This window comes from Cynocephalus volans, chromosome 12, assembly GCF_027409185.1.
Source record: "Cynocephalus volans isolate mCynVol1 chromosome 12, mCynVol1.pri, whole genome shotgun sequence".
Classification (NCBI taxonomy): Eukaryota; Metazoa; Chordata; class Mammalia; order Dermoptera; family Cynocephalidae; genus Cynocephalus; species Cynocephalus volans.
In genome coordinates, this window is record NC_084471.1 from 70,624,352 (window position 1) to 70,649,953 (window position 25,602).

Genomic DNA, 25,602 nt, shown 5'->3' on the forward strand with positions numbered 1-25,602 from the left:
TCACTGATCCCTTACCACCTGGCTTATTGAATCCTACACTCTTGGCGACCTTTTAGTCCAACTTCTTATTTTATTGAGGAGATTACTGATACATAGAGGGGGAAAATGATTTTCCCAGGTTCATGTTACTCAGTAGTAGAATCAGGGCAAGAAACTTGTGTCTTTCAAGCCACAACTTTTTCTCCTTGTACCATGTTGGCCACTTTTTCTTCTTGGGAGAGGAGAATGGGTTTGGGCCAAAGCTACCTACTTGTTCATTTCTGGGAGCTTGGCCTTGCTGCCTGCCCTGCATGGGACTCCTGGGCTTTATTATCCAGTGTTTATTATACTCTGTCCATTTGTCTCTTTTTTTCCCCTCCAAGCCCGTGGACCCAACACAACTGACTTGCTCCTGTAATCGTCCCCTTCCTTCATTCAGGGTCGCAGCAGTAGTTTCCCGGGAAGACGCCGGCCTCGTGGAGGAGCACATGGAGGACGTGGGAGAGGACGGGCCCGGTTAAAATCAACTGCTTCTTCCATTGAGACTCTGGTAGTAAGGAGAAGCCTCCCTTTCCCCACGCATGCTTCAGATGGCCCCTTCAAAATCAAACACCCTTTAAATCCTGCCAGTCCCCTGCACACTGGCTTACCTGCCTGCTAGCCTAGGGCCTGTTCAGCTGTGTCTGTATTCCTGTCCACTTGGCCCCCAGGCTTCTCTGAAACCTCTGCCATCAGGCTGAGGCCCAGTTTGGGAGCTGGGGTGTTTTGCCTCTTAATCCTGGCTTTTGGCCTTCATCTTAGCCAAATGTTCACACCTCTTTCCCCTAATGCCAAAGAAGAAAGCAGCTTAGTTGGGCAGATTTATCTCCCTCACTTTCCACAACTCTCTGCCTATAAGGTTGCTGATATCGATAGCTCTCCCAGCAAGGAGGAGGAAGAAGACGACGACGATACCATGCAAAATACTGTGGTTCTCTTCTCCAACACAGACAAATTTGTCCTAATGCAGGTATCATACTTGACTGGTGTAGTCCCATCCTCAGCAGTAAGATCTGGCTTACTGAACATTGTGTGTTTGTTTTGGTAGGAAGGTAGATGGGGAAAACCAAGGACCTACTTCTGGGGATACCCAGCTAATGAGAAAACAGACAGTCAGAATAACATTGTCTATTTATTTGTCCGTCCATCAAATTTCTCTTCAGTATCTCCTCTGAGCTTGGTACTAAGTTAGGAGCTACAGGTATAGTAGTGAAAAAGACAGAAGTGGTCTTTGCCCTATTATAGCTTGTAGTCTAGGGAGCTTATATATGTTCTCACCTGAATAATCTTTTTTTTATTTTTTATTTTTTTATTTTTTAAAAGGATGACCGGTAAGGGGATCTCAACCCTTGGCTTGGTGTTGTCAACACCACGCTCAGCCAGTGAGCCAACCGGCCATCCCTATATAGGATCCGAACCCATGGCCTTGGTGTTATCAGCACCGCACTCTCCCGAGTGAGCCTCGGGCCGGCCCCTCACCTGAATAATCTTGAAGCTGATAGAATTTTGTCACATATTTGACTCTCACCTGACCAGTCTTTACCCCATCTTATTTTCCTTTAATTTCCTCTTACCTTTACCCATGTCAGGCTTTATAAATTCAAATTACCTGATTAGGTGAGCAACCCGTCCTAGGAAGCAGCAGTTCCTACAGGTTAAATAGGAGGAGTAGGGTCCCATACTGGCTTACAGTGTCCTAGTGTCCTCCCTTCCTAAAGCTGAGGGATGGGCTTCTGATTTCCAGACTCCCTGTTCTCAGATTAATGTGTAGTCAGTTGGCTAGGACTGAGTTGGGTGAGGAGACCTAGTTGGACATTTGGGTTTTTGTGTATTTCCTCAGGACATGTGTGTGGTATGTGGCAGCTTTGGCCGGGGGGCAGAGGGCCACCTCCTTGCCTGTTCTCAGTGCTCTCAGTGCTATCACCCTTACTGTGTCAACAGCAAGGTGAGTTCAGGGCCCAAGAGTTGTGGGCTGGGGAATAGGGTCAGTTATTTGTTACCCTAGATGCCGTCCTGTCCACACTACTTCTTAAAGCAGCCATTGGTCATGGAAATCATTCATTAGTCATCAGTGATTATCAGATTCATCTTAGAGAAAAGTACTTTGGAACTCATGGCAAACTTTATAATTTCTTAGTGATAGACTGTGACTTGCTGGTCTAATTCAATTCATCAGATAACTATGACATCTTTACTAATAGAAACACGATATAGTCTGGAGATAAAACTTGAAATCAAAATCATAAGTATATGTCTCCAAAGAGAAAGCAGTGTTTTTTGACTTAAGCATGATCAGTTGTTTTGGGATTTTCTTTAATAATTTATGACTTGCTCACTGCTAACATTCAGTAACTTGTAGCAATAGCAGGTTCTAAATGTGTTCAAGAAAAATTGGGGGAAATACAACCTGTCCACAGTCTTTTTTGGGTCTTGGCTAGTGAAAGATGGTTATTCTACCATTGTAATGAGGCTGGTGCAGCTATTCTCTGATCTACAGAGATCCCTGGGATCCTAAGTTTAGAGTCACTGTTTTGGGGGCAAGAGTGCTCTGCATAAGTCTTTCTGTGCTTCAGTGGAGATGGCCTGTACAATGGGGTTCCTCCAGCCCCACCCATATAAGTCCCACCCTCCCCTCTACCTCACACCCAGAGGAATTCCCATCTTCTACACCAGATCACCAAGGTGATGCTGCTAAAGGGCTGGCGTTGTGTGGAGTGTATCGTGTGTGAGGTATGTGGCCAGGCCTCCGACCCCTCACGCCTGCTGCTCTGTGATGACTGTGACATTAGCTACCATACATACTGCCTGGACCCCCCACTACTCACCGTGCCCAAGGGTGGCTGGAAGTGCAAGTGGTAAGGAGACCTCGGATTTTCAGAGGGGCCTGGGGCCTGAGAGGATAGGGTAGGTGGGACATTGATAGAAGGATGTGATGTTGAGTATGTGACAGAGGCTGGGTTTAGAAGGCCAGACTGGTTGCTTGGTTCTCAGTAAGGTGCCTCTGTGTGTCTTGGGTAGATTAGGTGCTGAGGGTCTTTCTTTCTGCCCCTACCAGGTGTGTATCTTGTATGCAGTGTGGTGCTGCCTCTCCTGGCTTCCACTGTGAATGGCAGAATAGTTACACACACTGCGGGCCCTGTGCCAGCCTGGTGACTTGCCCTATCTGTCATGCTCCTTACATAGAAGAGGACCTGCTAATCCAATGCCGCCACTGTGAACGGTGAAAACATCTCTCCTCTTTATGTCGGCCCCTTCTTCCCTGTTGTCAAGCTCAAATTGCCTGGGCTCATCTCATCCTGTCTTTGTTCTTCCAGATGGATGCATGCTGGCTGCGAAAGCCTCTTCACAGAGGATGATGTGGAGCAGGCAGCTGATGAGGGCTTTGACTGTATCTCCTGCCAGCCCTATGTGGTAAAGCCTGTTGGTGAGTACCAGGTGCTGGTAGAGGAGGAGTCAGGGCAGGGGTGTGTTGCTTTGGGACAGGGCCTCAAGCTGCCTTCATTTGTCCTTGTCTCCACAGTGCCTGTTGCACCTCCAGAATTGGTGCCTATGAAGGTGAAAGACCCAGGTGAGTCACAAAAATTTCGAATGCCAAAGCCAGATGAGACCTTAGACACTATGTAGTCTAACTCCAACCCCCCAACTTCATTTCCTCATTTTATGAGAAGGAAGCAAAGACCTGGGGAAGTTGAATGGCCTGCCCAAGGCCTCCTAATAAGTCACTAAGGTAGTAGCAAAATTATGACTAGAACCAAGGCCTCCAGTTTCCTGGGCAGTGTTCCTTTCACCAGGCAACATGGCTTCTTTACTGCCTGGATTTCATCTCAGAGAACACAACTCTTTTTTTCCCTCAGAGAAGGGTTCTGGGGCCATCTCCACCTACATCATGATGTGAGCATTGTTCCTGGTAGCTGGGTACTGTGTGCTAGAATTCAGCAAGTAGAGGCCCTCCTAGCCCCAGACAGCTAGAGAATCTGTTTGGTCAAATGAGGGTTAATCATAAACAAGGGCAGGCCTCTGCAGTCACAGTCCCTCTATGAATTCACCTGGGTCACTGGTGGAGAACTCAGGCCTCAACCAGTGCCCCTTGGTGGTCTGTTCTCCCCAGCTTTCAGACCCAAGGTTGGACTTTGTCACTGCTTTTGTCTTAGCTGGGGACATAGGTTGAAACTTGGAGTTCTGGTTTCCCTGGGGCCTCCATTCAGGGGTCACATGCTCTTCCCCCTGTGCAGAGCCCCAGTATTTTCCCTTCGAGGGTGTGTGGCTGACAGAAACCGGCATGGCTGTGCTGCGCAACCTCACCATGTCACCACTGCACAAGCGGCGCCAACGGCGAGGACGGCTTGGCCTCCCAGGCGAGGCAGGGCTGGAGGGTTCTGAACCCTCAGATGCCCTTGGCCCTGATGACAAGAAGGATGGGGATCTGGACACCGACGAGCTGCTCAAGGGTGAAGGTTGGGCTGGGGAATCTTACAGAGTGGCAAAGTAGTGGGAGCGTGCCCGTGGGAATTGGGATGTTGGGTGGGGGCAACATTGCTGTTGGTCTTGTCCAGGTGGCTCTGTGGCAGGATGACAACGTTAAGAGGGCCCATGCCTCTGATTTGCCTCCATCTCTTCTGTCACCATATGCAGGTGGTATGGAACACATGGAGTGTGAAATTAAACTGGAGGGCCCTGTCAGCCCTGACCTGGAGCCTGGCAAAGAGGAGACTGAGGAAAGCAAAAAACGCAAGCGCAAACCCTATCGGCCTGGTGAGGCCCTGGGATGGAGAGGTGGGGTGGTAAGGGGCAGCTCACCACGTCCCCCAGTGTCTTCTCATCCTCAGCTCTGCCTCCTCATAGGCATTGGAGGTTTCATGGTGCGACAGCGGAAATCTCATACACGCGTGAAAAAGGGGCCTGCTGCACAGACGGAGATGTTGAGTGGGGATGGGCAGCCCGACGAGGGTGAGACGGGTGAGGGCACCAGTGGGGCCTAGGAGAAGGTGGGGATCACTGCGCCCATGGGGTAATGCCAGGGAAGCCCAGGGGGTGGTTCACTGAAAGAGCCAAAAGCGTGGTGGGCCCAGCTGGTGTTGGGAGAAAGTAGGCAGAAAGTGTCACCTGACTGAGTTGGGAGCAGCAAATGTAGTGTCCCCAGAGAATCAGACACCTTCTACTCTGTCCACAGTGATGCCTGCTGATCTGCCTGCAGAGGGCTCCATGGAACAGAGCTTAGCTGATGGGGATGAAAAGAAGAAACAGCAGCGGCGAGGACGCAAGAAGAGCAAACTAGAGGACATGTTCCCTGCTTACCTGCAGGTGGGTCTTAGGCTCTGAGAGGTGAGGGAGGTGTCTGCACCCTGCAGCGCATGAAGAAGCCTGTTTCTCCCTGACTCCCCCCACAGGAAGCCTTTTTTGGGAAGGAGCTGCTGGACCTGAGCCGTAAGGCCCTTTTTGCAGTTGGGGTGGGCCGGCCAAACTTTGGACTAGGAACCCCAAAATCCAAGGGGGATGGAGGCTCCGATAGGAAGGAGCTCCCCACCTCTCAGAAAGGTTAGTTATAGGGGAATGAGGTGGTCTGTGGTGATCTGTCTTCCCTCTTGCTTAGGAGCGGGCAAGGGTATTTGGTGGGGAATGGGCTGGTCTCCAGGAGTTAAGAATGGGCCTAGGGCCCCAGCCTGTGGAGCTGAGGACCCATTCTGGGCATCAGGTATAGGGCCTTTCTGATTGGAGTGGGGACTATTGCTCATAGGAGATGATGGTCCAGATGTTGCAGATGAAGAATCCCGTGGTCCTGAGGGCAAGGCTGATACACCAGGTGAGGGCTGCTGGTGGGACTTTGTCCTATCTTGGATTTGACTCTGTCAGTCTGCTCTGTCTCTGAGCATTGTCGGGGTTGGAGCCTGGGAACTGTTCCATGCCCCTCTGTAGTTCACGGTGGCCAGTGTGGTACCTCCATACTGGTCTTGGCTGATGGGTTTCTCCTGGTAATTGCAGGACCTGAGGATGGGGGCATAAAGGCATCCCCAGTGCCCAGTGACCCTGAGAAACCAGGCACCCCGAGTGAAGGGATGCTTAGCTCTGACTTAGACAGGATTCCCACAGAAGGTGAGGCTATGACCTGCACTTCTTTGTGTATAAGTGTCTTCTACAGGAGAAGGAGAAGGTCCTACTTGTAGGACTGTGATCTATACAGCTTCTCTGGAGGGGAGTCCTGGGTACTTTCCCTGGCCATGACCGTTTATAGAACTGTGGTGTCTCCTGAATTTCCCAGTCTTCCTCAGCAGTGTCTTTCATCATTCTCCCACAGAACTACCCAAGATGGAATCCAAGGACCTACAACAGCTCTTCAAGGATGTTCTGGGTTCTGAACGAGAGCAGCATATGAGTTGTGGAACCCCTGGCCTAGAAGGCAGCCGTACGCCACTGCAGAGGCCCTTTCTCCAAGGTGATGCAAGTGGGAGCGGTTCGAAGACTGGCATAGCCAAGCTTGCCCCCAGGATAGGCCAGTTGCTCCCTTTTCTCTGATCCTGTTCTTCTTGTAGGTGGACTCCCTTTGGGCAATCTCCCCTCCAGCAGTCCGATGGACTCCTACCCAGGCCTCTGTCAGTCCCCATTCCTGGATTCTAGGTTGGTATCTGTGATTAACGTCTGTGGGCAGTCCCTGTTGTCCTTTTCCTCCATCTGGGTTCGTGCCTTGCCTCCCTTGGACTCCTGGCTGCTGTAGCAACACTTCCGCTGCTCCTCTCCACTTCCTTATTAGTGGCCTTCTGTTGGGGCAGGGCAGTGGCCTAGGGATCTGGGCAGTTTATCTGGGATGGGGCTTGGCATCCCTGCCCCCTGTGACTCTCTGCCCCTGCGCCCCAGGGAGCGCGGGGGCTTCTTTAGCCCGGAACCCGGTGAGCCAGACAGCCCCTGGACAGGCTCAGGGGGCACCACGCCCTCCACCCCCACTACCCCCACCACGGAGGGTGAGGGCGACGGGCTCTCCTATAACCAGCGGAGTCTTCAGCGCTGGGAGAAGGACGAGGAGTTGGGCCAGCTCTCCACAATCTCACCTGTGCTCTATGCCAACATTAACTTTCCTAATCTCAAGCAAGATTACCCAGGTACCTGTGGGATGAGGGCAAGGGAGACAACCTTACAACTTGGCTGGTGGAGGGGTCACCTGCCAAGTCTCCTCTAACTCAATCCCTCTGCCCTCCAGACTGGTCTAGCCGTTGCAAACAAATCATGAAGCTCTGGAGAAAGGTTCCAGCTGCTGACAAAGCCCCCTACCTGGTGAGACAGAAAGGAGCATGGGTTAGCATGGAGACAGAGGGAGATATCTTTGGGATACCTCTCACTGCTAAAGCAGCTGGGCCAGAAGGGATCAGTTGCTGGCTAGAGAGTGTGAGTGACATTATGAGAGATAGCAGCTGGGCATGAGACTGAGTGCTAGGTCTTAAGGCTATGTCCTATATCCCTCAGCAAAAGGCCAAAGATAACCGGGCAGCTCACCGCATCAACAAGGTGCAGAAGGTGAGTGGGGCTGGGCTGGGCTGAGCCATCAAAGTCCTGTAGCGGGTGGCGTCTCTGAGGGTGGGCGACATGGGGTTTGCCTACAGCAGCGTGACTAGTCTGTGCCTGGTTTCCCCCTGTAGCAGGCTGAGAGCCAGATCAACAAGCAGACCAAGGTGGGCGACATAGCCCGTAAGACTGACCGACCAGCCCTACATCTCCGCATGCCCCCCCAGCCAGGAGCACTGGGCAGTCCACCCCCTGCTGCTGCCCCCACCGTTTTCATTGGCAGCCCCACTACCCCCGCCGGCTTGTCTACCTCTGCGGATGGGTTCCTGAAGCCACCGGCAGGCTCGGTGCCCGGCCCCGACTCGCCCGGTGAGCTCTTCCTCAAGCTCCCACCCCAGGTGCCCGCCCAAGTGCCTTCACAGGACCCTTTTGGACTGGCCCCTGCCTACGCCCTGGAGCCCCGCTTCCCCACGGCACCACCCATCTATCCCCCCTATCCTAGTCCGACTGGGGCTCCCGCGCAGCCTCCAATGCTGGGTGCCTCATCTCGTCCTGGGACTGGCCAGCCAGGGGAATTCCACACTACCCCACCTGGAACCCCCCGACACCAGCCCTCCACACCTGACCCCTTCCTCAAACCTCGTTGCCCCTCACTGGACAACCTGTCTGTGCCTGAGAGCCCAGGGGTAGGGGGAGGCAAGGCTTCTGAGCCTCTGCTCTCGCCGCCACCTTTTGGAGAGTCCCGGAAGGCCCTAGAGGTGAAGAAGGAAGAGCTTGGGGCATCCTCTCCTAGCTATGGGCCCCCAAACTTGGGCTTTGTTGACTCACCATCCTCAGGCCCCCACTTGGGTGGCCTGGAGTTAAAGACACCTGATGTCTTCAAAGCCCCCCTGACCCCTCGGGCATCTCAGGTAGAGCCCCAAAGTCCAGGCTTGGGCCTACGACCCCAGGAGCCCCCCCCTGCCCAGGCTTTGGCCCCTTCTCCCCCCAGCCACCCAGACATCTTTCGCCCTGGCCCCTACCCTGACCCCTATGTTCAACCCCCGTTGACCCCTCGGCCTCAACCCCCACCCCCTGAGAGCTGCTGTGCCCTGCCCCCTCGCTCATTGCCCTCCGATCCTTTCTCTCGAGTCCCCGCCAGTCCTCAGTCCCAGTCCAGCTCCCAGTCCCCATTGACACCCCGTCCTCTATCTGCTGAGGCTTTCTGCCCATCTCCTGTTACCCCTCGCTTCCAGTCTCCTGACCCTTATTCTCGCCCACCTTCACGCCCTCAGTCCCGTGACCCATTTGCCCCGCTGCATAAGCCACCCCGACCCCAGCCCCCTGAAGTTGCCTTTAAGGCTGGGCCTCTAGCCCACACTCCACTGGGGGCTGGGGGCTTCCCAGCAGCCCTGCCCTCAGGGCCGGCAGGTGAGCTCCATGCCAAGGTCCCAAGTGGGCAGACCCCCAATTTCGCCCGGTCCCCTGGGACGGGCGCATTTGTGGGCACCCCCTCTCCCATGCGTTTTACCTTCCCTCAGGCAGTAGGGGAACCTTCCCTAAAACCACCCGTCCCTCAGCCTGGTCTCCCTCCACCCCATGGGATTAACAGCCATTTTGGGCCTGGCCCTACCTTGGGCAAGCCTCAAAGCACAAACTACACAGTAGCCACAGGGAACTTCCACCCGTCAGGCAGCCCTTTGGGGCCCAGCAGTGGGTCTACAGGGGAGGGCTATGGGCTGTCCCCGCTACGCCCCCCATCGGTTCTGCCACCGCCTGCACCCGATGGATCCCTCCCCTACCTGTCCCATGGAGCCTCACAGCGGTCAGGCATCACCTCTCCAGTTGAAAAGCGAGAAGACCCAGGGGCTGGAATGGGTAGTAGCTCTTTAGCGGCACCTGAACTCCCAGGTACCCAGGACCCAGGCATGTCTAGCCTCAGCCAGACAGAGCTGGAGAAGCAACGGCAGGTGAGCCCTCACGTCTCTGCTGTCTCTGTGTCAGCCCTGTGATTGGAAGAGAATGGACTTACTCCTCTTCTGTGTTTTCTGCACAGCGCCAGCGACTGCGGGAGCTGCTGATTCGGCAGCAGATCCAGCGCAATACCCTGCGGCAGGAGAAGGAAACAGCTGCGGCAGCTGCAGGAGCATTGGGGCCCCCGGGCAGCTGGGGTGCTGAGCCCAGCAGCCCTGCCTTTGAGCAGCTGAGTCGAGGCCAGACCCCCTTCACTGGGACCCAGGTAGGTAGAGTGGCAAGGGGTGGTGGGGCCAAGATACTGAAGATGGCCCCACCTTCACGTACCTATATCTCTTCTAGGACAAGAGCAGCCTTGTGGGGCTGCCACCAAGCAAACTGGGTGGTCCCATCATGGGATCTGGGGCCTTTCCAAGTGATGACCGACTTTCCCGGCCACCTCCACCAGCCACGCCTTCCTCTATGGATGTGAACAGCAGGTGAGGCTCCAGGAGGTTCCCTGGGGGTAATCCAAAGGGACAGATTTTATCACCATTGTATGCTGTCTTTGACTTTCCTATCTTTAATCCTATCACTTACTCTTTTTCATTATTCCTTTGCCTTCCCTGCATTCTATCCTTTCTCACTACCTTAAGCCCACGTTCTAGCTCTTCATCATGGTTTCACCTTTCTAACTACTGCACATTCTTCCAGGCAACTGCTAGGAGGCTCACAAGCCTTTTATCAGCGGGCACCCTATCCTGGATCTCTGCCCTTACAGCAGCAGCAGCAGCAACAACAGCAACAACTGTGGCAACAACAGGCAACAGTAGCATCTTCCATGCGACTTGCCATGTCTGCTCGCTTTCCATCAACTCCTGGACCTGAACTTGGCCGCCAAGCACTAGGTTCCCCCTTGGCAGGAATTCCTACCCGCCTGCCGGGCCCTGGTGAGCCAGTGCCTGGTTCAGCTGGTCCTGCCCAGTTCATTGAGTTGCGGCACAATGTACAGAAAGGACTAGGACCTGGGGGGGCTCCATTTCCTGGTCAGGGCCCCCCTCAGAGACCCCGTTTTTACCCTGTGAATGAGGACCCCCATCGACTGGCTCCTGAAGGGCTTCGAAGCCTGGCAGTATCTGGCCTTCCCCCACAGAAACCCTCAGCCCCGCTGGCCCCTGAATTGAATAACAGCCTCCATCCGACACCCCACACCAAGGGTCCCACCCTGCCAACTGGCTTGGAGCTCAGCCGGCCCCCCTCAAGCACTGAGCTTGGCCGCCCCCCTCCTCTGGCCCTGGAAGCTGGGAAGTTACCCTGTGAGGACCCTGAGCTGGATGATGACTTTGATGCCCACAAGGCCTTAGAGGATGATGAAGAGCTTGCTCACCTGAGTCTGGGTGTAGATGTGGCCAAGGGTGATGATGAACTGGGCACCCTGGAAAACCTGGAAACCAATGACCCCCACTTGGATGACCTGCTCAACGGAGATGAGTTTGACCTACTGGCATATACTGACCCTGAGCTGGACACTGGGGACAAGAAGGACATCTTCAATGAGCACCTGAGGCTGGTAGAGTCAGCTAATGAGAAGGCTGAGCGGGAGGCCTTGCTGCGGGGCGTGGAGCCAGGACCCTTAGGTCCTGAGGAGCGCCCTCCGCCTGCCACTGATGTCTCTGATCCCCGCCTGGCACCCATGCTCCCTGAGGTGAAGCCCAAGGTGGAAGAGGGTGGGCGTCATCCTTCTCCTTGCCAGTTCACCATTACTACCCCCAAAGTAGAGCCAGCACCCGCTACCACTTCCCTTGGCTTAGGGCTGAAGCCAGGACAGAGCGTGATGGGCAGCCGGGACACCCGGCTGGGCACAGGGCCATTTTCCAGCAGTGGGCACACAGCTGAGAAGGGACCTTTTGGGGCTACAGGAGGACCACCAGCTCACCTGCTGACCCCCAGCCCACTGAGTGGCCCAGGAGGATCCTCCCTACTGGAAAAGTTTGAGCTAGAGGGTGGGGCCCTGACCTTACCTGGTGGACATGCAGCATCTGGGGATGAGCTAGACAAGATGGAGAGCTCACTGGTAGCCAGTGAGTTGCCCCTGCTCATTGAGGACCTGTTGGAGCATGAGAAGAAGGAGCTGCAGAAGAAGCAGCAGCTTTCAGCACAGCTGCAGCCTGCCCAGCAGCAGCAGCAACAGCATTCCCTGCTGTCCACACCAGGCCCTGTGCAGGCCATGCCTTTGCAACATGAGGGCTCTTCTCCCAGTTTGGCTGGACCCCAACAGCAGCTTGCCTTGGGTCTTGGAGGAGCCCGACAGCCAGGCTTGGCCCAACCACTGATGCCCACCCAGCCACCAGCTCATGCCCTCCAGCAGCGCCTCACCCCATCCATGGCCATGGTGTCCAACCAAGGGCATATGCTAAGTGGGCAGCATGGGGGGCAGCCAGGTTTGGTAACCCAGCAGAGCCCACAGCCAGTACTAGCACAGAAGCCCATGGGCACCATGCCACCAACCATGTGCATGAAGCCTCAGCAGCTGGCGATGCAGCAACAGCTGGCTAACAGCTTCTTCCCAGATACAGGTAATCTCAGTGGTGCCAATCTCAGTGGTGTTGTGGCTGAGTTACTCAGGGGTGGTTATCACCAGAGGGGCCCTGAGGCAAGAGACCTGAGGTTATCCCTACTTCAGAGAGATGAGACAGAAGAGCTTTGGCTAAATACCATACTAGTGGTGTAGGCAGAAGCAATGTAGCTTTTAAAAAGGGGGAGAACAGTTGCTGGCATATAGCAGGCATTCGGACATTTGAATGGATGAATAGAATGTGTGCATATATGAAGCCTGATTAGCAAAGGCTCTGTGGCTGTGGTGAGGCTGAAAGTTTAGGACTTGGAGAGAAGTGGTGCAAGAAAAGGCAATCTACATAGTGAAAAGATTGAGTGAGGCTGTAGTGGCAGGAAAACCTATGGGGTATTTGGAGAACAGTGAGACAAGTGGTTAGGCTGGAAAAGACTGTGTACAGGGAAGTGAGTTAGCACTACCATAATTTTGGAGAGGGAAGAAGGAGGGGCAGATTGAGGAAGGCCTCACTGTCTAATTTAAAAATCAGAACAGAGTCATTAAATAGGTACTACTATTATCTTTGGTTACAGAAGAGGGAACTGGGATGTGAAGGTTAAGTTAACTTGTCCAAGATTACACAGCTACTACTAGAGCTAGATCTGAACCCTGGCACTCCACTTAACTGGTTTACTGCCTCAAAAATCTAGCAGAGGGAGCTTGGTTAGTCTTTTTTTTTTTTTGGCGGCTGGCTGTTAAGAGGATCTGAGCTCTTGACCTTGGTGTTTATAACACTGCACTCTAACCAGCTGAGCTAACTGGCTAGCCCTGGTTAGTCCTTTAGAAAGTAGGGAGTCAGTTAAGTTTTCTGAGCTGTAGAGAAGTATACAAAGTTCAGACTTTTAGGAAGATTTAAGTTTTTGGTGGTTGCTTATTTCTTCTTTTTTACCTAGCATCCTGGACAGGCAGGAGAGCGGGCTACAAGTGATGCATGCTGTGCCCAAAACAGCTTTAGCATCTAGAGCTTCATCCCAGTGTCCACATCTTGGGTTCTCAGGCTGCGCTAGCTGCACTAAGAACAATACTTTTGAAGGGTGCTTTCCAGGTCGTAAAGTGTACTCAGTTCTTGTCACATTTGATCCTCTCAACAGCTCCATGAGGTAGGCAGAGTAGGGATTGTGATCTCTGTCAAATAGGGGAATAAACTGAGGCTTAGAGAGGTGAAATGCACTTGGGGAAGTGAGGTGCTGAGAACACCAGGGTCAGCGGTTCAGATCCTCACAGCTCAAGGGTTCAGATCCCTGCATCTGCCAGCCACAAAAAAAGGAGAGTTGAAATGACATTGATATTTTGACGCAACAAATTATTTACTGAGTCCCTTTTCCTAGCACTGTGCAAGTAAAAACAGGACCAGATGTTCTATAAATAATAGAACTGTCACCCAGGCTGCCTGGCTCCTAGTTTAGTGATGTTTCTCCCGTGCCATGCCATTGTTCTGCTGGCTTGGTGGAGGTTAGGGTGTTGGAAGGAATAACAAACATACAATGGAGCATTGACCCCAAAGCCCAGCTCAGTTGGCTCCTCCCTCTCTAGACCTGGACAAATTTGCTGCAGAAGATATCATTGATCCCATTGCAAAGGCGAAGATGGTGGCTTTGAAAGGCATCAAGAAAGTGATGGCTCAGGGCAGCATTGGGGTGGCACCTGGTATGAATAGGTAAGACTCAAGGCTGTGGTGGGGTTGGCCCTTTTCTTCCCCAGTCCCACCCCTTCCCTTCTTGGCTCCCCTTCTTACTTGTCCCACTTCTTTGCCTTTCAATTTTCCCATCGAAAATACTTATCTTCTATGCTTTGGTGGACTCCAGGCAGCAAGTGTCTCTGCTAGCCCAGAGGCTCTCAGCGGGACCTGGCAGTGACCTCCAGAACCATGTGGCAGCTGGAAGTGGCCAGGTAGGTGGCCCGGTGAGAGTGTGTCCTATGCCAACAGGCTGCCCTTCTTAGGGCCTGGTATGGAACAGTGATCCTTCAGCCGTCTCTTTCATTGCAGGAGCGGAGTGCTGGTGACCCCTCCCAGCCTCGTCCCAACCCTCCCACTTTTGCCCAGGGAGTGATCAGTGAGTGTAGGGCATGGGAGGAGGGTGCAAGGAGGTGGTTTGGGACATGGAGGAAGAGGGATTGCAATCACTGTTTTGTAGGTCCTGACAGCCCTCTCTCTCTCTCCCAGATGAGGCTGACCAGCGGCAGTATGAGGAGTGGCTGTTCCATACCCAACAGCTCCTACAAATGCAGCTGAAGGTGCTAGAGGAGCAGATTGGTGTGCACCGCAAGTCCCGGAAGGCTCTCTGTGCCAAGCAGCGCACTGCCAAAAAGGCAGGCCGTGAGTTCCCAGAAGCTGATGCTGAGAAGCTCAAGTTGGTTACAGAGCAGCAGAGCAAGATCCAGAAACAGCTGGATCAGGTGGGGAAAGCAAACTTCATCCTAGCACATCCACAAGCCAGGGAAGAGGGATGGCATGGGTGGACAGGCTCCAGGCTGACCTCTCTGACACTCCTATGTTAGGTCCGGAAACAGCAGAAGGAGCACACCAATCTCATGGCAGAATATCGGAATAAGCAGCAACAACAGCAGCAGCAACAACAGCAGCAACAGCACTCAGCTGTGCTGGCTCTCAGCCCTTCCCAGAGTCCCCGGCTACTCACGAAGCTCTCTGGTCAACTGCTCCCCGGCCATGGTCTGCAGCCACCACAGGGGCCCCCAGGTGGGCAAGCTGGAGGTCTTCGCCTGCCCCCTGGGGGTATGGCACTACCTGGACAGCCTGGTGGCCCCTTCCTCAACACGGCCCTGGCCCAGCAGCAGCAACAGCAACATTCTGGTGGAGCCGGATCCCTGGCAGGCCCCTCAGGGGGCTTCTTCCCTGGCAACCTTGCTCTTCGAAGCCTTGGACCTGATTCCAGGCTTTTACAGGAAAGGCAGCTGCAGCTGCAGCAGCAGCGAATGCAGTTGGCCCAGAAACTGCAGCAGCAACAGCAGCAGCAGCAGCAGCAGCAGCAGCAGCACCTCCTAGGACAGGTGGCAATCCAGCAGCAACAGCAGCAGGGTCCTGGGGTACAGTCCAACCCGACCCTGGGTCCTAAACCCCAGGGTCTTCTGCCTCCCAGCAGCCACCAGGGCCTCCTGGTCCAGCAGCTTTCCCCCCAACCATCCCAGGGGCCCCAGGGCATGCTGGGCCCTACGCAGGTGGCCGTGTTACAGCAGCAGCACGCTGGAGCTTTGGGCCCCCAAGGCCCTCACAGACAGGTGCTTATGACCCAGTCTCGGGTGCTGAGTTCCCCCCAGCTGGCACAGCAGGGTCAGGGCCTTATGGGACACCGACTAGTCACAGCCCAACAGCAGCAACAACAGCAGGGATCCATGTCAGGGCTTTCCCATCTTCAGCAGGGTGTGATGCCACACAGTGGGCAGCCCAAACTGAGTGCTCAGCCCATGAGCTCCTTACAGCAGCAACAGCAGCTCCAACAGCAGCAGCAGCAGCAGCAACTTCAGCAGCAGCAACAGCAGCAGCAACTTCAACAGCAGCAACAGCAACAGCAGCAGCAGCAGCAGCAGCAGCAGCAACTTCAACAACAGCAACTTCAACAGCAGCAGCAGCAACAGCAGCAGCAGCAGCAACTTCAGCAGCAGCAGCAGCAGCAGCAGCAGCAGCAGCAGCAGCAGCAGCAGCAGCAGCAGCAGCAGCACCTTCCACAGCAGCAACAGCTACAACCACAGCAATTTCAACAGCAGCAGCAGCAGCAGCAGCAGCAGCAGATGGGCCTCTTGAGCCAGAGTCGAACTTTACTATCTCCTCAGCAGCAACAGCAACAGCAGGTGACACTTGGCCCTGGTGTGCCAGCCAAGCCTCTTCAACACTTTTCTAGCTCCGGAGCCCTGGGCCCAACTCTCCTCTTGACGGGCAAGGAACAAAACATTGTAGAGACAGCTATTCCTTCAGAGGTCACTGAGGGGCCCTCAACACATCAGGGAGGGCCCTTAGCAATAGTGACTACACCCGAGTCAATGGCTACTGAACCAGGGGAGATAAAGCCCTCACTCTCTGGGGACTCACAGCTCCTGCTTGTCCAACCCCAGGCTCAGCCTCAGCCCAACTCTCTGCAGCTGCAGCCACCTCTGAGGCTCCCAGGACAACAGCAGCAGCAAGTTAACTTGCTGCACACAGCAGGTGTAGGAAGTCACGGACAAGTAGGCAGTGGATCATCTGAGGCCTCATCTGTGCCCCACATGCTGGCCCAACCCTCTGTTTCCTTAGGGGAGCAGCCTGGGCCCATGACCCAGAATCTTCTGGGCTCCCAACAGCCCCTAGGGCTAGAGCGGCCCATGCAAAATAATACAGGACCACAGCCTCCTAAACCAGGACCCGTACCCCCGCCTGGACAGGGCCTGCCTGGGGTTGGAGTCATGCCTACAGTGGGTCAGCTTCGAGCACAGCTCCAGGGAGTCCTGGCCAAAAACCCACAGCTGCGACACTTGAGTCCTCAGCAGCAGCAGCAGCTACAGGCACTCCTTATGCAGCGGCAGCTGCAACAGAGTCAGAGTCAGGCAGTACGCCAGACCCCACCCTACCAGGAGCCTGGGACCCAGCCCTCTCCCCTCCAGGGCATCCTAGGCTGCCAACCCCAACTTGGGGGCTTCCCTGGATCCCAGACAGGCCCCCTCCAGGAGCTAGGGGCAGGGCCTCGACCTCAGGGCCCACCCCGGCTCCCTGCCCCACAAGGAGCCTTATCCACAGGACCAGTCCTTGGCCCTGTTCATCCCACACCATCCAGCCCCCAAGAGCCAAAGAGACCATCTTCACAATTACCTTCCCCCAGCTCCCAGCTCCCTCCTGAGGCCCAGCTCCCCCCCACCCATCCAGGGACCCCAAAGCCCCAGGGGCCAACCTTGGAACTGCCTCCTGGGAGGGTCTCACCTGCTGCTGTCCAGCTTGCGGATACCTTCTTTGGCAAGGGGCTGGGACGCTGGGACCCCCCAGACAACACAGCAGAAGCCCAGAAGCCAGAGCAGAGCAGCCTGGTACCTGGGCATCTGGAGCAAGTGAATGGACAAGTGGTGCCTGAGCCACCTCAACGCAGCATCAAGCAGGAGCCTCGGGAGGAGCCGTGCACCCTGGCAGCCCAGTCAGTGAAGAGGGAGGCCAACGGGGAGCCAGTAGGGGCACCAGGTACCAGCAATCACCTCCTGCTGTCAGGTCCCCGTTCGGAGGCTGGGCATCTGCTCTTGCAGAAACTTCTACGGGCAAAGAATGTGCAACTCAGCACTGGACGGGGGTCTGAGGGGCTACGAGCTGAGATCAACGGGCACATTGACAGCAAGCTGGCTGGGCTGGAGCAGAAACTACAGGGCACCCCCAGCAACAAGGAGGTGAGTACCACAGAATGGAGCAGATAAGAGTGGGGCCTAGAGCTGTGTGGGGCAGAGTGAGCAGGTGTGGGGCAGACAAGTGGTGAAGGCTCTGAGGATGAGGGCAGCAGCCTTCACTGGGAGTATCTGGCTTAGGATGCAGCAGTAAGGAAGCCTTTGACACCGAAGCCCAAGCGGGTACAGAAGGCAAGCGACAGGTTGGTGAGCTCCCGAAAGAAGCTGCGGAAGGAGGACGGGGTCAGGGCCAGCGAGGCCTTGCTGAAACAGCTGAAACAGGTGACCCCCAAGAGCTAGTCCCCTGGTCCCATCCCAGGATAGGGGGCACCCTGTCCCCCAGCTGTGCAGTGACAGATGCAAATGCTGCAGGTTACCAACTTTGTCATCTTGCCCCTCCTAGGAGCTGTCCTTGCTGCCCCTAACGGAGCCTGCCATCACTGCCAACTTTAGCCTTTTTGCTCCCTTTGGCAGTGGCTGCCTAGTCAATGGGCAGAGCCAGCTGAGGGGGGCTTTTGGAAGTGGGGCACTGCCCACTGGCCCTGACTACTACTCCCAGCTACTTACCAAGGTCAGAAAAATGGCAATACCTTTTGGGATAATGAAGTTCTTGGGGAGGTAGGGATGGTAATGGAAGATTGAGGAAATTGCTAATGTACTGATGTAGTATGAGGTCAGGAGATTATATCAGTCTCCCTATGCCATTTTGCACACAACACCCCACCCCCAACCCCCCAGAATAACCTGAGTAACCCGCCGACACCACCCTCGTCGCTGCCCCCCACCCCACCCCCATCGGTGCAGCAGAAGATGGTGAATGGTGTCACTCCATCTGAAGAGCTGGGGGAGCACCCCAAGGATGCCGCCTCTGCCCGGGATACTGAAGGGGCACTGAGGGGTAAGTTAACAGCAGACTTCTCCTTTCCCAGTGGGATTGGGTGTTGTGGTCCAAGCCAGGTAACATGCTCTGTTGTACATTTTAAGAAACGATTGGGTTGGATGCTGCCCTGTGTGCTTACATGACACGGTACGTGGGATAGGAAGGGCTTCTTTTAGGACTGATTTGTTGGGGACAATGAAGGGCTTCTGGAGTCTAGAGCAAAGGCAACAGGGAAGGTGGGTGGCAGGGAATGTCTTAATGCAGCCTTGTGTAGTAGGAACAGTCCAGCTTTAGTGGGTGTCGAGCTATAGTCTCATCTGGATTTGAATTCTGGTTCCTGCATTTATTTAGCTATTAATTCAGCCAAGTAACTTGATTGATCGTGTGAGCCTGCTTTCTCACTGTAAAATGGGTATTATGATACTCATGTGATGGAGATGTTAGAAGATTAAACAAAGAGTGTACCTAAAGCCCCAGTGCCTGGTGCACAGGAAAGGCTCAATAAATATAGCTTGTCTGCCGCAAACAGGTAGGTGGGTGGGTGGTTAATCACGATAGCTAAGGTAAGATCTCATGCTAGTTAGGCCTGAAGTAATGGGGAGAAAGCACCATGAGCTCTGGACACCCTTACCCTGACTTTTTTCCTCCCTAATTACCCCTCAGATGCTTCAGAGGTGAAGAGTCTAGACCTGCTGGCCGCTTTACCTACGCCCCCTCACAATCAGACTGAGGATGTCAGGTGGGGGTGGGGTCGGACGTGGGGATGAGGAATGGGGGTGGGAGACAGGTTGCCTCATTTTTCCTTTGGCCAATGGGATATTTCAAGTAAGGCCATGACCATCTGCTAATCTCTAGATTTGGGAAGGGGAGTCTACAGGGTTGTAGCAACAAATGTCTACTTTTGGCCCACAGGATGGAGAGTGATGAAGACAGCGATTCTCCTGATAGCATTGTGCCGGCTTCGTCCCCCGAGAGCGTCTTGGGGGAGGAGGCCCCTCGTTTCCCTCAGCTGGGCTCTGGCCGATGGGAGCAGGATGACCGGTCCCTCTCTCCTGTCATCCCCATCATTCCTCGGGCCAGCATCCCTGGTATGTACTGCTCTGGGCGTGAGCTGGGCCAGGCCAGGCTTGGCTAGCTCGTCAAGCTGGGGGAGAGAGGCAGCTAAGTCTTACAGTAGTCCCTCTTTCTTATTCAGTCTTCCAAGATACCAAACCTTATGGCGCCCTCGACCTGGAGGTCCCTGGAAAACTGCCTGCCACAACGTGGGGAAAGAGCAAAGGAAGTGAGGTGTCAGTCATGCTGACAGTTTCTGCTGCTGCAGCCAAGGTATGTACTGGGGGTGCCTCGAGGCCAAGGGGATCCTGGTCAGAGGACAATCCCTGAAACTTCTCTTAATAAAAAAAAAAAAAAAAATTGATCAGAAATGTGTACTGAATACTGACTGTGTGAAAACCTGGGCTAGAGCTGTGGGATTAGGGTAAATGAAGCATGGTCCCCGCCCTCAGGGAGCTCATAGTCCAGTGGTAAAGACAGATAAGTCAACAAATAGGGAGATTAAACAAACAAGGAGATTTGACAAATAATGTGACAACTGCTACAAGACTGTTTCCCTAGTCAATCTGATGGAATTCTGTCTGCCATTTTTGAAAATGTGAACAGGGTTTTGTTTCAAAGAAAATTGGAAAACCCAGTTAAAACAACAATATGAGTTCCTTTACTATAAGACTCCTTAGGTCCTTTAATTTGCTAATGTGTATTGTGAATCTCCAAGTTGTGGATGTAGTGTGTATCATTTCCTTAACTCGGTTGTAATAGTTCCCTTTTGTGGAGCTCCCGTCAGTGTCCACAGTGGTTTGGGAAAGGCTGCTGTAAAGGAAGTGAGAAGAGATGGAATGGCACAGGGGCAGGACTACCTGCTGAGCCCTCAGGGAGTGGGTTCTGGGTGTCCTTTTCCCCACCCAGCTGGTGGTAGTGCTCACTCCATACACAGCTGATACACCTCTTTCATCTCTTCCCCTGCCTTGGAAGAACCTGAATGGTGTGATGGTGGCTGTGGCAGAGCTGCTAAGCATGAAGATCCCTAATTCCTACGAGGTGCTGTTCCCAGAGAGCCCCGCCCGGGCAGGCATTGAGTCTAAGAAGGGGGAAGCTGAGGGCCCTGGTGAGTGTGGTAGGAAAGCCCTTTGGGACCTGAAGGGACTGATTTTGGTGGGAGGACCTGACTCACTTTTTCCTCCAGGTGGCAAAGAAAAGGGTCTGGGAGGCAAGAGCCCAGATGCTGGCCCTGATTGGTTGAAGCAGTTTGATGCTGTGTTGCCTGGCTATACCCTCAAGAGCCAGTTGGACATCTTGAGCCTCCTGAAACAGGTAGGTCTGGGGGAAAAAAGGAGGTGGGTGTTAGGAAGAAGGTGCTGCCTAGGGCAAAGAAGTCAGAAGGCTTTGGGGACAGTGGGATCTGGGTGAGAGGAGGGAGGGGGCTGGTTAGATAAGGAGCTGGCACTAACAATGCAGGGCACCCTCCCATAGGAGAGCCCTGCCCCAGAGCCACCCACCCAGCACAGCTATACCTACAACGTCTCCAATCTGGATGTGCGACAGCTCTCGGCCCCACCTCCTGAAGAACCCTCCCCACCCCCATCCCCTTTGGCACCCTCTCCTGCCAGCCCCCCTGCTGAGCCTCTGGTTGAACTTCCGGCTGAGCCCTTGGCTGAGCCACCGGTCCCCTCGCCACTGCCACTGGCTTCATCCCCTGAATCAGCCCGGCTCAAGCCTCGAGCACGGCCCCCCGAAGAAGGTGAAGATTCCCGTCCCCCTCGTCTCAAGAAGTGGAAGGGGGTGCGTTGGAAGCGGCTGCGGCTGCTGCTGACCATTGAGAAGGGCAGTGGGTGCCAGGAGGATGAGCGGGAAGTGGCAGAGTTTATGGAGCAGCTTGGCACAGCCTTGCGACCTGATAAGGTGCCTCGAGACATGCGCCGCTGCTGCTTTTGTCATGAGGAGGGTGATGGGGCTACTGATGGGCCTGCCCGCCTGCTAAACCTGGACCTGGACCTCTGGGTACACCTCAACTGTGCCCTGTGGTCCACGGAGGTATATGAGACCCAGGGTGGGGCGCTGATGAATGTGGAAGTTGCTCTGCATCGAGGACTGCTAACCAAGTGCTCCCTGTGCCAGCGAACCGGTGCCACCAGCAGCTGCAATCGTATGCGTTGCCCCAATGTCTACCATTTTGCCTGTGCCATCCGCGCCAAGTGCATGTTCTTCAAGGACAAGACCATGCTTTGTCCGATGCATAAGATCAAGGGGCCCTGTGAGCAGGAGCTGAGCTCTTTTGCTGTCTTCCGGCGGGTCTACATTGAGCGGGATGAGGTGAAGCAAATCGCCAGCATCATTCAGCGGGGAGAACGACTGCACATGTTCCGTGTGGGGGGTCTAGTGTTCCATGCCATCGGACAGCTGCTTCCTCACCAGATGGCTGACTTCCACAGTGCCACTGCCCTCTATCCTGTGGGCTATGAGGCCACACGTATCTACTGGAGCCTCCGCACCAACAATCGCCGCTGCTGCTACCGCTGCTCCATTGGCGAGAACAACGGGAGGCCGGAGTTTGTAATCAAAGTCATTGAGCAGGGCCTAGAGGACCTGGTCTTCACTGATGCCTCTCCCCAGGGTGAGCACTGGGTCCTTGAAATGGTAATCTGGAATTGGGCAAGTTTCTCCCAGGGTCACTGTTAATGATGTCGGTAAGAGGATCTGCAGCCTCCATGTAAATGATCCTCCTTCCCCTGCTCAGCCAGGCAGGGTCTCTTGAAAATCTCCAGAGAAAGTGTTTCAGCCTCTATCAATTACATTAAATTCCCTTGTAATTGAAAATATTTTGCTTGTCTAATCTCACATATTCTAGCTCTTTTTCCTATCCTCAGTGGAACTAAAGGATACAGTTCTGGGATGCTATCTCATCTGGTTCACCCAACTTGATCCTAACCATGAGTTCCTTGTGGTTCTTTTTCCCTGGACAAAATTCTTTTGATAAACTAAGGTTTTTGTTAATGATAAATAAGAGCACGTACCTGTTATTGAGCATGTACTATGTGCCATGAACTATGCTAAGTGATTTATATAGGTTATTTTGTTCTTGTAACCCTACACGGTAAGTACTGTGATTATGCCCAGTTTATACATTGAAAAACTGAGTCTTACAGAGATTTAAGTATTCAGTCTTGAAACCCAAATCTTCCCAACTCCAAAATATGCCTTGTTTCAGCAAGAACCACGGTCTATGCTAAGTCTCCTGGGCCCTGGCTTTGTCTTCCTTTGTCACAAGGCTCTGTGATGCCCCTCCAGGGTTGGAAGCCTCCTGATATTCTTGAGAATGAGTGGGACTAGGATGCTGAGAAGGGGGTCCTGAAGATCCACACACGTTCACAACAGGGAGCTGTGAGGGCCACCGGAAACAACTGCAGCTCCAGATTGGGATTAGGGCTGGAGGTCAGTGAGCAGAAGTTGCCTCTGAGGGCTGATTTCTTTCCTTACCTCTTAGCTGTGTGGAATCGCATCATTGAGCCTGTGGCCACGATGAGAAAAGAGGCTGACATGCTGCGGCTCTTCCCTGAGTACTTGAAAGGCGAGGAGCTCTTCGGGCTGACAGTGCATGCTGTGCTTCGCATAGCTGAATCAGTAAGGAAGGGGTCAGGAGCTGGGAGCTGGGTAGGCACTGGGAACTTTGGCCCTGACCCAGAAAGAGCTCAGGCTAAGGTGAGCATTACCTGTGCCCACAGCTGCCTGGAGTGGAGAACTGTCAAAACTATTTATTCCGCTATGGGCGCCACCCTCTGATGGAGCTGCCACTCATGATCAACCCCACTGGCTGTGCCCGATCGGAACCTAAAATCCTCACACACTACAAACGGTGAGCTTGTGGGGCTGGGGCCATGGGATGTGGGTGTGGGTGTTGGTAGGGATTCTCTGGCCACATTATGAGGGTTTGGGATGTAGATCAGAGGTCCCTTGGAGGAACTGGGGATTCTTTCTTAGACCTCCTGATTAGAGGGTGCACAGATATCACCAGGGTATTCCTTTCCTCCTCCCCTAACCTGCTCAGGTATACTGGGTTGACCTGGGGTGTAGGGTAGAGTTATCTTGGGCACCCTGGTAATAGCTGCTGGGGAGGTTCTGGGTAGACAGGGGTGAAATTTTTTTTTTTTTTTTAAAAGATGACCGGTAAGGGGATCTCAATCCTTGGCTTGGTATTGTCAGCACCACGCTCAGCCAGTGAGCCAACTGGCCATCCCTATATAGGACCCGAACCCGTGGCCTTGGTGTTATCAGCACCGCATTCTCCCAAGTGAGCCACAGGCCGGCCCGACAGTGGTGAAATTTTATGAAATACTGTATATAAGGGACCTGTTCACCTCTTCCCTCTCCTGTTTTGCTTCCAGGGGTTGCCTGTGATTCTCCCAAACCTCAGACACCCCATGAGTGCTAGGGTCACCTTCCCTTCCCCAGGCTAAGTTGATGTCAAAAATAAATAATTAGAAATATAATAGAAAAATAATAAAGCCTTACATTTGTATAGCACTTTATACTTTTTTTTTCAAAGCGTTTTCACATCCATTATCTCATTTGATCCTCACAACAACCTTATGAGGTAGGTAGGGCAGGTGGTATGACCCCCATTTTACAGCTGAGAAAACTAAGACCCAGAAAGATTAAATGACTAGGTAAAGGTCACACAGCTGGGACCTGACCCTTACGACTTGACTTGTAGGTCACTGTTCTTTCTGTGTACCATAGTAGCCTGACCTTGGTCCCTGGGTAGAGGGAGGCAGAATCCATGGTCACTGGGCTTTCTTGAAGGCCTTTGGTGGCTCCTAGGCTATCGTAGAGCGTCAGAGACTCTACATCCAGTCAGCCCTAGTCCTTGATGCTCTACAACAGTGGTTTTCAAACTGTGAGTGCATGTGTTCCAAAAAGCCCCAGAACACATAAATTGATGGGTAGAACTTGGCCCTCCACATGTGTAAGTCCCCCTTCCCCAAATTCAGTTCAACCAGAAGCGCTCCATTGTCATCTAGATTATGTACTGGAGTTCCGATTGACATTTTGTTAGGAAAAAAAAAAAAGATTTATGCTAAATGAAAAAGAAATGAACCAAAAACGTTTGAAAACCACTGCTCTGGGAGGAGCAAGAATTTGGCTGGTGCCCTAGGGTGGTGAAAAGGCATCCTGCCAGGCAGCATTCCCCTGCACTGAGCCATCTCTACAGAGCCCGATGTTATGTCAGAGAAGGGCACAGTCTGAAGAAGGATACCACGTTTAGGCTGTCAGTTCACAGCCAGTTTTTATTCTAATCCAGCCTAATGTGGTACACAGCCCCCATTTTCAGGGCTTCCAGTATGTGCAGGAGATAGGACTCAGACATCTGAGCAAACAATCAGCTTAAATTCTAGGCCTGGGCTGCTTGGGGAAGACCTCCCAGAGGAGCATGGCCTTGAGTATGGTTTGGCAGGAGGGTGGTAGAAAGTGAGGAGATGGGAGAGCAGGCTCAGTGTAGGGGAATGATGCCCCCTCTCCCTCCACCCCCCTCTCCCCATCCTGGGCTCTCTGTGCCACCCAGGGTGTCAGAAGTGTCCCTGTAGCTAGTTGCTGCCTCACCGGAGCTGAGACCCAGTTGCCTCCACTCCGCTCCCAAGGCAGCACTTCCTGTGCTTGCCAGCAGCACAGGCCCCTAACTGGTGTGTTGTGCATCCCAGGGAGGAGGCAGAGCAGGTGGGTGGTGTGTACTTGGTCTGAGGGAGAGCTGTCTTGTCATGGACTGTATCACCTCCCAGGCCCCATACCCTGAACAGCACCAGCATGTCTAAGGCATATCAGAGCACCTTCACAGGCGAGACCAACACCCCGTACAGCAAGCAGTTTGTGCACTCCAAGTCATCTCAGTACCGGCGGCTACGCACTGAGTGGAAGAACAACGTGTATCTGGCTCGCTCCCGGATCCAGGGCCTGGGGCTGTATGCAGCCAAGGACCTAGAAAAGCACACAATGGTCATTGAGTACATTGGCACCATCATTCGCAACGAGGTGGCCAACCGGCGGGAGAAAATTTATGAAGAGCAGGTATGGGCTGGCAAGAGAGGCCGTTATGGTGCTTGGTCCACACTCAGCCAAGGAGCAAGGGGCAGGATTGGGTCCTGGAGAGCAGGCGGAAAGCTGTAGGTGGGGAGGAGGGAAGAGGCGGGAGAAAGGAAGAATGTGCAAGATAAGCCCACTTCCTGAGTCTGCTATGTGATCCCACCACCACCAAGCCATTCTCCAATACTTT

At 53.8% G+C, this 25,602-nt stretch overlaps 1 protein-coding gene across 5 annotated transcripts in view; it reads left to right on the forward strand.

Annotated features, from left to right (window-relative positions):
• KMT2D (lysine methyltransferase 2D) overlaps window positions 1-25,602 on the forward strand; it is a 37,723-nt gene that overhangs the window by 10,330 nt on the left and 1,791 nt on the right. The window contains exons 13-52 of one of the 5 annotated variants that reach the window (XM_063076198.1): window positions 419-532; window positions 878-988; window positions 1,859-1,963; window positions 2,692-2,873; window positions 3,074-3,238; window positions 3,333-3,442; window positions 3,539-3,586; window positions 4,251-4,472; window positions 4,651-4,770; window positions 4,861-4,974; window positions 5,189-5,319; window positions 5,406-5,553; window positions 5,753-5,818; window positions 5,998-6,108; window positions 6,311-6,448; window positions 6,546-6,630; window positions 6,868-7,109; window positions 7,208-7,281; window positions 7,471-7,521; window positions 7,644-9,458; window positions 9,545-9,727; window positions 9,805-9,941; window positions 10,156-12,017; window positions 13,586-13,709; window positions 13,858-13,942; window positions 14,040-14,106; window positions 14,217-14,449; window positions 14,552-17,410; window positions 17,546-17,686; window positions 17,808-17,975; window positions 18,212-18,302; window positions 18,948-19,023; window positions 19,197-19,372; window positions 19,480-19,610; window positions 20,313-20,445; window positions 20,524-20,651; window positions 20,811-21,951; window positions 22,822-22,958; window positions 23,060-23,190; window positions 25,112-25,397. In XM_063076198.1, coding sequence (XP_062932268.1) covers window positions 419-532; window positions 878-988; window positions 1,859-1,963; window positions 2,692-2,873; window positions 3,074-3,238; window positions 3,333-3,442; window positions 3,539-3,586; window positions 4,251-4,472; window positions 4,651-4,770; window positions 4,861-4,974; window positions 5,189-5,319; window positions 5,406-5,553; window positions 5,753-5,818; window positions 5,998-6,108; window positions 6,311-6,448; window positions 6,546-6,630; window positions 6,868-7,109; window positions 7,208-7,281; window positions 7,471-7,521; window positions 7,644-9,458; window positions 9,545-9,727; window positions 9,805-9,941; window positions 10,156-12,017; window positions 13,586-13,709; window positions 13,858-13,942; window positions 14,040-14,106; window positions 14,217-14,449; window positions 14,552-17,410; window positions 17,546-17,686; window positions 17,808-17,975; window positions 18,212-18,302; window positions 18,948-19,023; window positions 19,197-19,372; window positions 19,480-19,610; window positions 20,313-20,445; window positions 20,524-20,651; window positions 20,811-21,951; window positions 22,822-22,958; window positions 23,060-23,190; window positions 25,112-25,397 — 12,441 coding nt within the window. Of the gene's footprint in view, window positions 1-418; window positions 533-877; window positions 989-1,858; window positions 1,964-2,691; window positions 2,874-3,073; window positions 3,239-3,332; window positions 3,443-3,538; window positions 3,587-4,250; window positions 4,473-4,650; window positions 4,771-4,860; window positions 4,975-5,188; window positions 5,320-5,405; window positions 5,554-5,752; window positions 5,819-5,997; window positions 6,109-6,310; window positions 6,449-6,545; window positions 6,631-6,867; window positions 7,110-7,207; window positions 7,282-7,470; window positions 7,522-7,643; window positions 9,459-9,544; window positions 9,728-9,804; window positions 9,942-10,155; window positions 12,018-13,585; window positions 13,710-13,857; window positions 13,943-14,039; window positions 14,107-14,216; window positions 14,450-14,551; window positions 17,411-17,545; window positions 17,687-17,807; window positions 17,976-18,142; window positions 18,303-18,947; window positions 19,024-19,196; window positions 19,373-19,479; window positions 19,611-20,312; window positions 20,446-20,523; window positions 20,652-20,810; window positions 21,952-22,821; window positions 22,959-23,059; window positions 23,191-25,111; window positions 25,398-25,602 lie in introns of all 5 variants that reach the window. The other 4 variants (XM_063076196.1, XM_063076194.1, XM_063076197.1 and 1 more) reach the window with 4 other exon arrangements.